The sequence below is a fragment of the Vulpes lagopus genome, chromosome 6, assembly GCF_018345385.1.
Source record: "Vulpes lagopus strain Blue_001 chromosome 6, ASM1834538v1, whole genome shotgun sequence".
In the NCBI taxonomy this organism is placed as follows: Eukaryota; Metazoa; Chordata; class Mammalia; order Carnivora; family Canidae; genus Vulpes; species Vulpes lagopus.
In genome coordinates this window covers 59,991,605-60,006,105 of record NC_054829.1, presented here as the reverse complement: position 1 = coordinate 60,006,105, position 14,501 = coordinate 59,991,605, and the positions used below count along the sequence as shown (strand labels likewise).

Genomic DNA, 14,501 nt, shown 5'->3' with positions numbered 1-14,501 from the left:
ACTTTCTCTTTATTTCCACTTCAACCACCTCATAACCAGTCATCACCTCACACTTTGACACCTTACACCATGACAAACTCATAATTAGCTCCTTGATATTGGTCTCCCCCCACTATAAAATATCTTGTACTTCTATTTTAAACTACTTCCCCCCCCCCAAAAAAAAAACTAATTTCACTTTAACCTCACTTTTTTTTTTTAAGATTTTTTTTTTTTTAAGAAATTTATTTTTTTTTAATTTTTTTTTTAATTTTTTTTTAAATTTATGATAGGAACACAGTGAGAGAGAGAGGCAGAGACACAGGCAGAGGGAGAAGCAGGCTCCATGCACCGGGAGCCCGACGTGGGATTCGATCCCGGATCTTCAGGATCACGCCCTGGGCCAAAGGCAAGCGCCAAACCACTGCGCCACCCAGGGATCCCTTTTTTTAAGATTTTATTTTCAAGTAATCTTTACACCCAACATGGGACTTGAACTTACAACCCCGAGATCAAGAATCACACACTTCACTGAGCCAGCCAGGTGCCCCAAACCTATCACTCGTTTCCCTTAACAGGTTTTCGATATTTTTCTACATTTTAACCTAGCAAGTCTCACTTTAGATATTTAAGGTCTTCTATATCAGCAGAGTCTACCCATCCTATTTTCCATTCTCATTATCCCCTGACATAATTTCTCCTCAAGACAGGCCAATCTCTCCAGTTGTTTTCCATAGTCTTTCCTGTTTATACTATTCCTTTCAACTGCATGACCTTGTCTTTTGCAACAGGGCCTGCCCAATTTATTTTGCCTCCATGAGGTCTTACCCTCAACCTGTAGCCTTAACTCACCCACATCTTTACCTCTAATGACTTAGAGTGCATAATTAAACAGAGTTACATGTTACCTACTATTCATTCATATCACATATTACTCTGAAGTCCCTATTCAAATTTTAAAAATTTATTGAGGGGGCTTCTGGTCCCGGACAAGATGGCAACTTTCCTCACTTTCCCCTGTTCCTCCCCTATAACTACAACTAAATACCCTGGAAATAATTCAACAGGCAATTATGAAGACTCTGAAAGCTAGAAAGGTCAACTATCTGGGTGTCTTACGATTAAAGAAAGGCCACTGCAGTGAGTTCCCTGGGTTTTCTTTTTATCTTCCATGTAGCTTAGACTGGGCACCAGAAAGACCTGCATCCCAGAACAACTAACAGACACAGGGGAGAAAAAAATAATGAAGAAAAACTTGCTATCTCTTGCCAAAGACTGGCAAAAAGGGAAGAACAACAGGCGACCTACTGAGAAACCCTAAGCCACACTCCACACCTAGGGCAGTAGTAGACTACCCAGTCTTCAGGCCCTCAACTCGGGGGTATAAACAGACCTAGGTCTGGCATCTACCAGCCATCTGCCCAGTGGTGGAGAACACAGGCCCTGAATTGCTTGTTTCCTTACCCTCACCGGTGGGAGGCAGCTCAGTGAGACAGGGCAGCCCAGAATCTTTCCCCATGCAGGTGACACCAGTATAGATTGAACAAGAACTGTAGCAGTGCCAAAGAATGAAGCAGAACTGAACAGCACTGCAAGGACACTGAAAACTCAACTGTTATCAGGCTAAGAACCAAAAGGTTAAAACTAAGGCAACTGCCTATTAAGATACAAAATCTGAAGAGGAACAAGAGTCTTAGCATAATATTCAAAATATCTTGGATACATTCAAAATTATCCTAGCGTAATACCCACAATATCCATGATACAATGGAAAATCAATTATCACTCAAAGAACAGGAAAAATAACCACTTGATTCGTAATTTGAATCTGACAATCTCTGAATTATTTATCCAATATCCAAATGAATCAGAATTTGGATTATCAGAAAAGGATTTTAAGCAACCATCATAAAAATGCTTTAATAAAGAATTATGAGTTTTCTTGTAACAAGTGAAAAAAAATCTCGGCAAAGAAATGGAAGTTATAAATAATGAAATGGAAATTACAAAACTGAAAATAATCAATCATCCAAATTAAAAAAAAAAACTTGCTGGAAGGGCTTAATAGCAGAGATGACAGAGGACAGAACCACTGAACTTGAGGACAAGAGATAAAATTTACTCCAACTGAACAACACAGAGAAAAGACTGAATAAAAGTTAGTTGAACAGAGCCTTAGATGTCTGTGGGTCAATAAGAAAAGATATAACTTTAGTATCAGAGTTGCATACGTGGAAGAAAGAGTGTGGGTCTGAAAAGCATGTTAAGAAATATAGCTAACCACCCTCCCCAAATGTGGTTTTTAAGAAGCTGAGAAACTCCAAAATAGGATAGACCCAAAGAAATACACAGAAAGACATATCATAATTAAACTTCTGAAAATAAAAGGCAAGGAACAAATCTTAAAAGCAACCTGAGAAACGATTCATTAACTGTAGGCAAATATCAATTTGAACAACAGCAAATTTTTCATCTGAAACCATAGGAGCCAGAGGGAAGCACAACATTTTTCAAGTGCTGGAGAAAAAGGACTGTAAGCTGTGGAGTTTATATCTTTATGAAATTGTCCTTTAGAAATGAAGGGGAAATAAAGACATCCTCAGATGAGGAAAACTAAGAGAATTTGTTGCCAGCAGATTTACCCTTAAAGAATGGCTATAGGAAGTTCTCCAACAGAAAAGAAAGAGCAGAAGGTTTGGAACTTCAGAAAGGAAAGAACAGAATGGGTAAAAATAGAGTAGAATGGGTAAAAATAGAGTAGGTATGAAAGGCTTTTTGTCATTAGTTTCTTACAACATATTTGATGATTTAATCAAAATTTATAAAATCATCTGATATAGTGTTCAATGTATATTGAGGAATACATAAAACAATACAATTTAAAAAGTGGTAAAGAGACATAAATGGAAGTAAAATTTCAATACTTCACTCAAGTAATAAGCACTGATACCAGTAGATGGTGATGAGTTACGCGTATGTAACTACAAAGAAGAGCAATCACAAAACTATATACTCAGAAAAACAAAGAATTCTAAAACTAGTTCTAGTGATCTATAGGAAGGCAATAACAGATTAACAGAGTAACAGATAACAGGTTATGAAACAGAAGGAACAAGCAGAAAACAAACAATAAGATGCCAGACTTAAGTTCTGACACAGTAATAATTAATTTTTTTTAAAGATTTATTTATTCATGAGAGACACAGAGAGAGACAGAAAGAGAAAGAAAGAGAGAGAGAGAGAGAGAGAGAGAGAAAGAGGCAGAGATACAGGCAGAGGGAGAAGCAGGCTCCACGCAGGCAGCCTACACAGGACTCCATCCAGGGTCTCCAGGACCATGCCCCGGGGCTGAAGGCAGGCGCTAAACCTCTGAGTCCCCCAGGCTGCCGGCAATAATTACTTTAAATGTAAATGCTCTAAATGTATCAATTAAAAGACAGAGGTTGGCAAAGTAGATTTAAAAACACAACCCAGGGATCCCTGGGTGGCGCAGCGGTTTGGCGCCTGCCTTTGGCCCAGGGCGCGATCCTGGAGACCGGGGATCGAATCCCACGTCAGGCTCCCGGTGCATGGAGCCTGCTTCTCCCTCCGCCTGTGTCTCTGCCTCTCTCTCTCTCTCTGTGACTATCATAAATAAATAAAAAATTAAAAAAAAAATTTTAAAAACACAACCCAATAGAAACTCACTTCAAACATAATGACATAGGAAGAATGAATATAAAAGGATAGAAAAAATACATTGTGCAAACAAAAAAAAATGGTAGTGGCTATATTAATATGAGATACAGTAGACTTGAAAGCAAAGGAAATTATTAGGAACAAATAGAAATATTACATATTTATTAAAGGATCAATCTACCAAAGAACCATAGTTATCCTATGTGCATCAGTAAACAACAGCTTCAAAATACATGAAATAAAAACTGATAGATGTGAAGGCAGAAAGAGGCAAATTCACAATTATAGCTGAGGACTTTAAGGCCCCAATCTTAGCAACTGAAAAACTACTGCGCAGAAAATTAGCAAAGATGTAAAACTGAAAAATATAATCGACTAACCAGATGTAACAGATATTTATAAAACACTCTACTAAACAAAGTGGAATACACAGTTTTTTCCATAGAACGTTCACCAGGATAAATTATACCCTGGGTCATAAAATAATAAAAAATTTAAAATAATTGAAGTTATGCAGAGTATCTGCTCTGACCATAATGGAATTAAATTGGAAATCAGTAACAGGTAAATCTCCAAACACTTGGAAATTAAAGAATACACTTTTAAACAATAATAGTTACAGTAATCAAGACAGTGTGGTATTGGTCAGGGAGAGATACGTAAAGCAACAGAATATAATAGAGAACTCAGAAACAGATCCACATAAGAATGCCCAACTGATTTTGATAGCCTTGTCAACAAATGGTGCTGGGAGAAATGGACATCGACACGGGGATAAAAATGAACTTCAACCTAAACCTCACACCTTATGCAAAAGTTAACTTGGATCAAAGAATTAAATGCAAAAGACAAAACCAAAGTTCTTAAAGAAAACTACAACACAGAACTTGACACTAATATAGTGGTGTATAATTTTTAAAGAGGAAAAAAAAATGGGAGAAAATCTTTGAGATCTAGAGCTAAACAAAGTTTTTTTTTTTTTTTTAAGATTTTTTTTTTTTTTTTTTTATTATTCATCAGAGATACACAAAGAGAGAGAGGCAGAGACACAGGTAGAGGGAGAAGCAGGCTCCATGCACCAGGAGCCCGATGTGGGATTCGATCCCGGGTCTCCAGGAATGCGCCGTGGACCAAAGGCAGGCACCAAACCGCTGCGCCACCCAGGGATCCCGCTAAACAAAGTTCTTAAAGTTGACTCAAAAAAGGAAAAGTGAGGGGCTCCTGGGTGGCTCAGTGGTTGAGTGTCTGCCTTTGGCTCAGGTTGTGATCCTGGGGTCTTGGGATGGGGTCGCATCTTGCTCCCGGCGGGGAGCCTGCTTCTCCCTCTGTTATGTCTCTGCCTCTCTGTGTCTCTCATGAATAAATAAACAAAATCTTTAAAAACAACAAAACAAAAAAGTTAAAGTGAATACATTGGACCTCATCAATATTAAAAACTTCTGCTTTTAAAAACTGTGGTAAGAGGAGGAACAAATTACAGATTGGAAGAAAATATTTGCAAACTACATATATGACAAAGGGCTTATATCTGAAACGTATATAGAACTCTCAAAATGATAGTATACAAAAAAATACAATTAAAAAGGGGTAAGAGACATGAACAAGCATTTTATCAAAGAGGATATTCAAATGGCAAATAAACACTTAAACAAAAGGTCAACATCATTAGGGAAATGGAAATTAAAACCCACTATAAAATTAACAGAATGGTTAAATAAAAAAATACTGATAAACAAAATGCTAGTGAGGATGCAGAGAAATTGGATTACTCATATATTGTTTGTATAAATGTAAAATGGTATAGCCACTCTGGAAAACAGTTTGGCAGTTTCTGTAAAACTAAAAATGCACTTACCATATGACTCAGCAATTGAACTCTCGAATATTATCACAGAGAAATGAAAACTTATGTTAAACAAAAATCTGCACATGAATGTTGAAGTATGTTATTTGTAAGAAAGGCTTGACCAGACTAGGCATTTCAGAGGCTTCTTTACTCACATGCCTAATGCCAAGGCTAGGATGGCAAGAACAGTTACAACCTGGTTGGGTATCTTGCTCTCCATAGGATAGGTGGGAATTCCTGACAGTTTGACAATCTCAAGGTAAACTATATACATTTGGTTAGCTTCTTCAGACCAAGCATTCCAAGAAACAGAAAGTAGAAGTTGCCAGTTTCTTAAATCCTGGATCCAAAACTGACAAAGTGTAACTTCTGCTATATTCTATTGGCCAAAGCTTTCACAGAGCACATCCAGATTCAAAGGCAGAGGATACAGATAAGATCTCTCATGGAACGAAGATTAAGGAGCTTGCGGACATTTCCAAAAGACAGCTTTATAAAAATAGAATTCATATACAATAAACTGTACATATTTAAAGTGTATAATTACATAAATTTGATGTATGCAGACATGAAACCATCACTTATAATCAAGATAGTGGACATATCTGTCACCCCCAAGTATTTCCTCTTGCCCATCTGTAATCCTTCTCCTCTCCAACCCCTCCACTCACTCAGCTGCCAGAGACCTATTTTCTGTCACTACAGATTAGTTTGCATTTTTTAGTTTTAAATAAATGAAATTATATAGTTTTTTTTTAGTATGGTTTCTTTCAGTATAATTTAAACATGCCATTGTGCAAGTAACTTCTTTCCATTTATTTGCCAAGTAGTATTCTATTATAAAAATATACCACAAATTGTTTCTCCATTTACCTGTTCCTAACTGAAATGCCTCCCTCCTCTTTTTCTTCCGTATTGTACTGGCCAGAAGCTGTATTATGATGCTGGATAGTAGTAATGAGTGCACATTCTTGTCATTTCTGATTTTAGGGGAAAGAACTCAGTCTTTCACCATTAACCATTAACCTCATTAAGTATGAGGTTAGCTGTAGATTTTTCACAGATGCCCATTATCAGGTTGAGAATGTTCTCTTCTAGTCTGATGAGAGTTGTTATCAGGAAGAGATCTAATTGTCTAATGCTTTTCCTGGTCTATTGAGATAATAATATAGTTTTTTTTTTTTACTTAACATGGTGAATTAATTGATTTTTAAATGTTAAACCAACAATACATCCTTGGGATAAACCTACTTGTTTATGATGTGTTATTCTTTTTATATATCATCCCCATTTTTAATACACAACAATATGTTAAAGTACAAAAGTACTTTAGAGAAAAGTATAATTCTTTCTTTTTGTTTAATGGAAAAATGTTAAGAGGTACCAACTAAAAAGAAAAAGAGGTACCAGTTTGCTCAGTACATCTTTTTAGTTTTTGAAAAATCTATTTTTGTTGCCTCATATAATTGATAACTTTCATAAATTCACATGGTTTCAATAAAGACTGGAATATCTTTGTTATACTGATACTTCCTCAGTGGTAATGCACTATGGACTGGCACAGTATGCCATCTGACAATGTATCTAGAAACCAGGCGTGGCTTTTTAGATTTGTAGGAATTTCAAAGAACTTCTAAAAGCTCTGTAGCTGCTGCTCACAAACATATCCAATTTTGGTCAGGGAAGATATACTTAAAATACTTCTAAAAGTATTTTAAAATAGTTTGAAGCTTCTAAAAGCTTCTAGTCACCTACTGTTACCTTTTTTTAAGCATTAAATGATTTTTGATGATTTTATTATTTTTCTTAAAGCAAACCCTAATCTTTTATCTTTTGTAACTTGATTCTTAATAGAAACTCTTATGGGCTGTGGGCCGGACTTCCTCATTTGTATCTGCATGTCCAAGACAAAGTCAGAGGCTTCAGAATAGCATTTGTTAACAGATAGCTGTTCCTATACATACATACATATATATATATATATATTTTGTTTTTTGTTTTTTTTTTAAGTAGGCTCCACGTGCAGTGTGGAGCCTAACATAGGGCATGAACCCATGATCCTGAGATCAAGACCTGAGCTGAGATCAAGTTAGTCGCTTAACCAACTGAGCCACCCAGGTGCCCCTCAATATATTTTTTAATATGCTTCTTGGGGATCCCACTTGCAGTTCTGGCTCTTTGCTCTCTTCACTTAATGGATTGCAGTCACTCTCCTACACTTTGAAATCTAGATCAAGAGCCCACTTTATATACATATAGGAAATAGAAGAGAACAGATGTTCTGCCACAAGATCAGAATCAATCAGCTGAGGTCCTGCTGTATTTTACTTTTATTTATTTTTGGGGGTGGGTGGATGGGTATCTTTGTGTGCTCTGCCTCTCAGACTTGATTCATCCTTCTTCATCCTTCCTATATTAATGTTTGTTTCCTCATCTTTGGCCTAAGCTGTACCAAGGTAAAATGTAGCCTCCTGTTTTTATTTCTTCTATATCTTCAGTTTATCAGGCATTGACATGTGCTTGGCTCTGCCCTGGCCCAAGCTTCTGGTTCGATCAGCCCCATCCTAAATGACCCCAGGTCTTGGTAGGATAATCCCACTATTCCTTCAGAGATCAAGAATATTATTCTTCTTTTTCTGTATCTAAAATTATTGTGATTTTACCTATAATGCTTTTTAGTTTCAATAAACTCCATAAAACTCAAAACTAAAGTCAAACTCAATGCCTATTGCTGTCTCTTGCTATTCCATTAAATGGTAGAAAAATTCAAGGAGAATTACAATTATTAAAGGTCTAAGGAAATGTCAGGCAAGTACTTAATACTAGTGATAGAAGATAATTTGTTTTTCATAGAAGGACACTACTTAGGAAAATACCTGGAAGAACTTTTTGTGCCCTATTTAGAGCCACCTCATAAAAAGGTATACTACGTTTCAGCTCGGGAAGATGAGAAAGTTGTGGTGATAGATAGTGATGATGGTTGCATAATGTAAATGTATGTAATGCCACTGCACTGTATACTTAAAAACAGCTTAAAATGGGGATCCCTGGGTGGCTCAGCGGTTTAGCGCCTGCCTTTGTCCCAGGGCGCGATCCTGGAGTCCCGAGATAGAGTCCTGCGTCGGGCTCCTGGCATGGAGCCTGCTTCTCCCTCTGCCTGTGTCTTTGCCTCTTTCTCTCTCTGTCTATCATAAATAAATAAATAAATAAATAAACAAACAAATAAACAAATAAATAAATCTATCTTAAAAAAAAAAACAGCTTAAAATGGTAAATTTTATGCTGTGTATTTTACCACCTAAAAAAAGGTGTACTAATAAGTTGCTTTTTAAGATTCATGTTAAAACACTCTTTTAAGCAAAGGCACACCCTCATTTCTTTTTAGACTAAAAAATTTTTAAATTTTTTAAAGATTTTATTTATTCATAAGAGATACAGAGAGAGAGGTAGAGACACAGGCAGAGAGAGAAGCAGGCTCCACGCAGAGAGCCGGAAGTGGGACTCGATCCCAGTACTCCAGGATCACACATTCTGAGCCCAAGGCAGACGTTCAACTGCTGAGCCATCCAGGCGTCCCGACATCCTCATTTCTGAAAATACGTTAATAAACATTCGCAGAAACTGAGATTTTTTTCTTTTTTTTTCTTTTTAAAATTTTATTTATTTATTCATGATAGAGAGAGAGGGGGAGAGAGAGAGAGAGACAGAGGGAGAAGCAGGCTCCACGCAGGGAGCCCGACGCGGGACTCAATCCCGGGGCTCCAGGATCATGCCCCGGGCCAAAGGCAGACGCTGAACCGCCGAGCCACCCAGGGATTCCCCTGAGACTTTTTCTAAATCACTTAACAAAATCCATGAACTTCTCGGACTACCGGATATGCTGCAGAAAGAGCTTTTTAAGAAAGTAAAAGGGTACTTTTTTAGCCATTGCTATTGGGTCTTCTTGTTACAAAATTATCATCCAAAACATGCTTAGAAGTTTTCCTGATTTTGAAAAATGGAGTTCTTAAATGATGCCTCTAAAACTGGAGATTTTGATTACAAATGGTTCCACAAAACCAAAATCTTGAGGGCAAGGGTATTTTAATAATTGTGCAATTGCCAGAATCAGGCAGTAGGTGGCATTTTTGTAGGTATTCAGCGTTTTTGGAATAAAAGATCCTGAGCTGAGGAATACAGAAAAAACCCGGAAATTAGCACGTTTTAAAATCAATTGGGATATGATCAATAAAACTGGCAATACAAGGTTTAAATGAAGACAGAAGACTCAGCAATTCCTATCCTGAATCTTGTTATGTTTAAGTATGAAGCTACCTGTCTGGTTTTCTCTACTTTTCCAGGCTAAACTTCACTATCAGTTGCTCAAGTTAATTTCAGTTTGGCATCTTAGCTCAAATGATTCTCCCCAATGGGTAATAATAATAATACCCTAACCTACTGATTGACGCTAACATCATAAAGAAAGAGAGTTCTAGGGAGATGTTTGGAAGTCATTAGCACACAGGAATATTTCAAGTCCTGAGTCTGGAAGAAAATAAACACAGGAATCAACGTTTAGAAGTACAGAGGTTCGGCATAGCTCCCAAACAAGGAATATCTTATTTTTTCGTGTTTCACCAGGCCTCAATTTGCCAAAAGAGACCTAACCATTCTTCAATAAGTAGACCTAATCGCTACATCTTTTCGAGTCTAACTTGTGCTTTTTAGTAACACTTAATAATCAAAGTCTTGTCTCCCCCTTCTCTCTCCCTGGAAAAACTGCTATCAAATTGATGATTCACTTTAAATTTGAGAAAATAAATCCATTAGCTACAGGTGAGCTTGCTTGCAGGGTAAAAGCTTCCTGCTCCACAGACTGAAACTTATTTTGCAATGTGCTTTTTTCAGGTAGTATCTTTACTGAAAATCACAAGCTTGTGGGAGTAATAGGGGCGAGGGGGAGGGCCGGGGTGGGGGTGGGGACGAAACTCCCCCTCTCCTTTTCCTTCGAAAAGGGTTAGGCACAAGGAGCCTCTAGTGGCTTGTCTGAAGTCTGCAGCTCAATCACAAACAACCTAGGGCTTGTTTGGGTCTTCCCGCACCCAATTCCAAACTGGACTCTGAAGCTGCTACGGTTTGAGATGTGCCCCCCACAACCTCTCCTATAGCCGAGCAGGGACCAGCACAGCGACCCCTAGGAGGCCGAAGCCTCACCCTGTCTTAAGTCCCCAAGGTCAGCGGCCACGGCACATCCTGGCCCCAACCGCCTGCGCCTGGCGCTGGTCGCTTACGGGTAGTTCGCATCCACTCAATCAGCGCTGGGAGGTCTGCCGGAGCCACCGTACGCAGCAGCTGCAGGACTGCTCCCCGAGCCGAGCGGAATTCCATGTTGAAGCACAAAACAGCGTAGGAAAAGGTTCGCAACGCGCACGCGCAGGCAGAGACCGGTCCCCACGCCAGATCCGACGCCGCGGAACCCGCCCCCACCCCCGAGCTGCGAAAGCCCTAAGCCCCGCCCCCTGGACGAGTTCTCTAGTGCTCCTGGGGAGGAATCCCTACTCAATTGCACCATCTCATCCTTCCCCTCTTAGCTGGCAGGGGCACAGCGTAACCACTTTTTCTTAAAGTGACTGATGCCGGAACTCTTTCCTGAGATCGCATCCCTAGAGGGCATCCTATCTTGTCACTTTGCTGTCGCAGTGATGGAGCGCTAGGAAACGGAATGTCAGAAAGCTAGTCGAAGCAAAGAAACATCTCAATAAACCTTTTCGGTAAAAGCACTGAAAGAATGCGGCAGGTGCCCCGGAAGCGGAAGTGTATCCTTTTCATGAAAGGCTGGACTTCGCGGAGTGGTGACGTTTCCTCATTGGGCGGAAGGTTCGGTGGCACTCGTCGGACTTCCAGCTGGTGGGAGTTGGCGTCGCTGTGCTGGGCGCTGGAGCCCTAGTTTGTATAGTTTGGGAAGTCGGGCTCTGGAGTCGCACCTGTCTGTCTGACCCCTGCTTTCCTTGGTTTCCTTCCACGGCGCGGGGGCCTCGCGAAAGAATTCCCGGCCCCTTTGGGCCGCAGCGGTAGCGGTGCTTTTTTTGCGGTAAGTGTCTTGCTTTTTCCCGCCCCCGACTAGGGACTGGCAGCTAGGGGCAGCCTCAGCCCTGCTTGGGGGCTAGAGACTCCGGAGAGGGTCGGCCACCGGCTCTCGTCACCGAGACTGAGGTGCATTGGCTCTCTTTCATCTCGTGTGCTTCATCAGAAGTTTTATTAAAAGATGCACTGTGACCCTTTTAAGTTGTTTTTAGGTTTACCCGAGCCAAAGTAGGTGTAGGCAATTAACAGGCCTGACATTCTGCTTTGCTCTTTCGGTCAAGACTTTAGATGCGGCTACTTTTTCCGAAAACCTTTCAGCGTGTACCAGATTTTATTTTTCTCGTGTCCCTTGTGCTTAATACATTGTCCTGCGTGTAGTACGCGTTCAGTAAATGAATAAGGGGTATCAGTTCAATGCCAGTGAGGACTTCACCATTGACCATTTCTTGAAACTCTTTCTTCTGTTGGCTTTCTTGATGCTCTTCTCACCTAGTTCCTCCATAATGCTTAATTCAACAGAATATTTACTTATTCCTATCTATAGGGATACAGAAACGAATTACACAAACCTTGTCATCGAGGAGCTAACAGTACAGTGAAAGAGAGGCACATAAATACACGTTAAAGCACGATGAGTAATGAAAAACTCTAGTAAAGTATAAAGAGCTGTGAGAGCGCTGGGAACATAGATGAGAGTGCTCCTTGGGAGTTTTGGGACCCTGAGCAAGTTGCTCTTCCAGTCCAGCTTCAGTTTCCTCAACTATCTAACAAGCTCATTATGGGGATGAAAGATTAGGGGACCTGTTTCGTGCAGTGCCTAGAATATAGCAATGTTGGTGCCAAAGGAGAAAGGAATTATTTCTCTCAAAACTCTTTCTCTTGATATTTTCATGTGGTCACTTAGTATTTTCTAATTTAATAAAAACATCTTCAAGCCTTCTTTCTTTTTTATTTTTTAAATATTTATATATTTTTGATAGACAGAGAGAGAGAAGGGGAGAGGCAGAGACACAGGCAGAGGGAGAAGCAGGCTCCACGCAGGGAGCCCGTCGCGGGACCCGATCCAGGGACTCCAGGATCGCGCGCCGGGCCAAAGGCAGGCGCTAAACCGCTGAGCCACCCAGGGAATCCCCAAGCCTTCTTTCAAACAGATTATTCCTCTCACTCCACCTAACTGGAAATTCTAGACCTGCCACTGGAATTTAGTAAGATAAATGGTAGCTTAAAAACAAAACTGATTTTCTTCTGTATGCCTTTGGAGAGTGAAAGGAATTAGTAAGGGCTTCTATCCCCACCCCCCTTTTTTTTTTGCCATCCTATGGTCTTTCACAAGCTCTCCTTGAGAATTTTCATCTACATCCATGGCTTCCATACCATTATCTTTGTATGCTAACCATTTCCAAGCTTCTCTAACTTTTTTTTCCCCCTGTAACTTTTGTCTCATAAGTGATATAGTTCTTTAGTTTCTGCAAATTCAATAGGTCCAAACCCAAATTTACTACCTCCACTTTCCTGTTTTTTTTTCATTATTATATCATACATATGAGTTTTACTCCTTGTTTCTACCTGAATTTTGTAATATTTGTATGTTCAATTTTAAAACAATAATAAAATGAATGCCTATGTGCTCAGTATCCTTCTTTAGTAGGACATTACAAGGTATTATAGTAGATGTGCTCAAAATCTCAATTTGGTAGAACATGACAAATACAAGTACAATATTACAAAACCTTAAAACTTCTTGAACTTTTACTCTGTTAACTCTTTAACTTTCAAACCAGCTTCTCTTTTTTGTCTTCCATTCATTGGTTAATGGTATCCCTGGCCATCTGGTTACTGTTGGAAACCTGGGAGTCACTTTTGCCTTTTGTTTCTCCTTCATTTTCCACAACTATTTAGTCATTGATTCCAGTAGCTTCTGCTGTCTGGGCTTGACTTGAGCCATTCTGCTTCCCTGGTTCAAGCCCATATGTCTCCACTAGACTTTGGGAGTATGATTAGTATATTGTAGCCTCCTTGCTCTCAAGTTTTTCTCCCTTCAGTGTATTGCTACATTGACTCTAATTTTTAAATTATAGAACAGATATTTTCTTTCCCTTGTTTCCTTTGAGGAGTATTGCTTCATGCATTGATTATTAAGCCTGGCTGCACTTCAGTATAGCCAGTGAAATTTTCCACAGTGTAGATGCCTTATTTCACTCTCCTAATCAAGAATGTAGAAGAGGCCGCTTCCCCCGAAATCTTTTGATTTTACTATCCTTGGAGATTCTGATTGAATATTTAATTTTCAGCTGATAGGTGTTAGCTACATGTAGCTGAAATAACATATTCCTCCTCTTCCATGTTTTCAGTCTATGTTTTTATCAATTTCTGGACAAACTATTTCCAAGGAATTCTTTTGACTTTGCTTTAATCTTGGTAACAGTTTACATAAAGATTCTTGTTATGATTGATCTGATAGCCAATAAAGTATCTTAAATGATTCTCATTGTTTTTGAGTTACTACCCTTTGTTGCTAATTGATTTTTTGGTATACCTTTTCTGCTATCAAACTATGAAATGTTGTATTGTTTTTTTTTTTAATACTAAAAGGAGTCTTAAAATTTGGAAACCGATTATTTTAATGAAGAGAGAATTTCCTGATACTTTTTGACATAATTGAGTATAACCTTTGGTGCAAAATTAAAGCAGATTAGTCAGTGGTAGTATGATGTATAATTTGTCTTCTGAAGTTTTTTTTTTTTTTTTTTTTTTTGTCTTCTGAAGTTAAGAGAGCAGTCTTGCCTGTGTTAAATTGATGTAATTTATTGATTTGGAGTTAGAACTTTTCTCATGCTGGAATAATTCCTGGAACACAGTAGGTGTTTAATGAATGAATAGCTAAATGAATTCAAGTGGCATTTCCATCTCGGTCCTCAGTAGAATAGCACTGTAA

The 14,501-nt window shown here is 39.0% G+C and overlaps 2 protein-coding genes across 3 annotated transcripts in view; one reads left to right on the top strand and one right to left on the bottom strand.

Moving 5' to 3' along the window:
* LOC121493494 overlaps window positions 1-10,961 on the bottom strand; it is a 34,542-nt gene extending 23,581 nt beyond the window's left edge. The window contains exon 1 of the mRNA XM_041759401.1: window positions 10,774-10,961. Within this exon, the coding sequence (XP_041615335.1) occupies window positions 10,774-10,870 (97 nt within the window). The 5' untranslated portion in view covers window positions 10,871-10,961. The remainder of the gene's footprint in view (window positions 1-10,773) is intronic.
* A 154-nt stretch (window positions 10,962-11,115) lies between these two features.
* The window catches only part of SRP54 (signal recognition particle 54), a 39,350-nt gene continuing 35,964 nt past the window's right edge, over window positions 11,116-14,501 (top strand). For both annotated transcript variants that reach the window (XM_041759396.1, XM_041759397.1), the window contains exon 1: window positions 11,116-11,573. The gene's annotated coding sequence lies outside the window, so the exon portion shown is untranslated. The remainder of the gene's footprint in view (window positions 11,574-14,501) is intronic.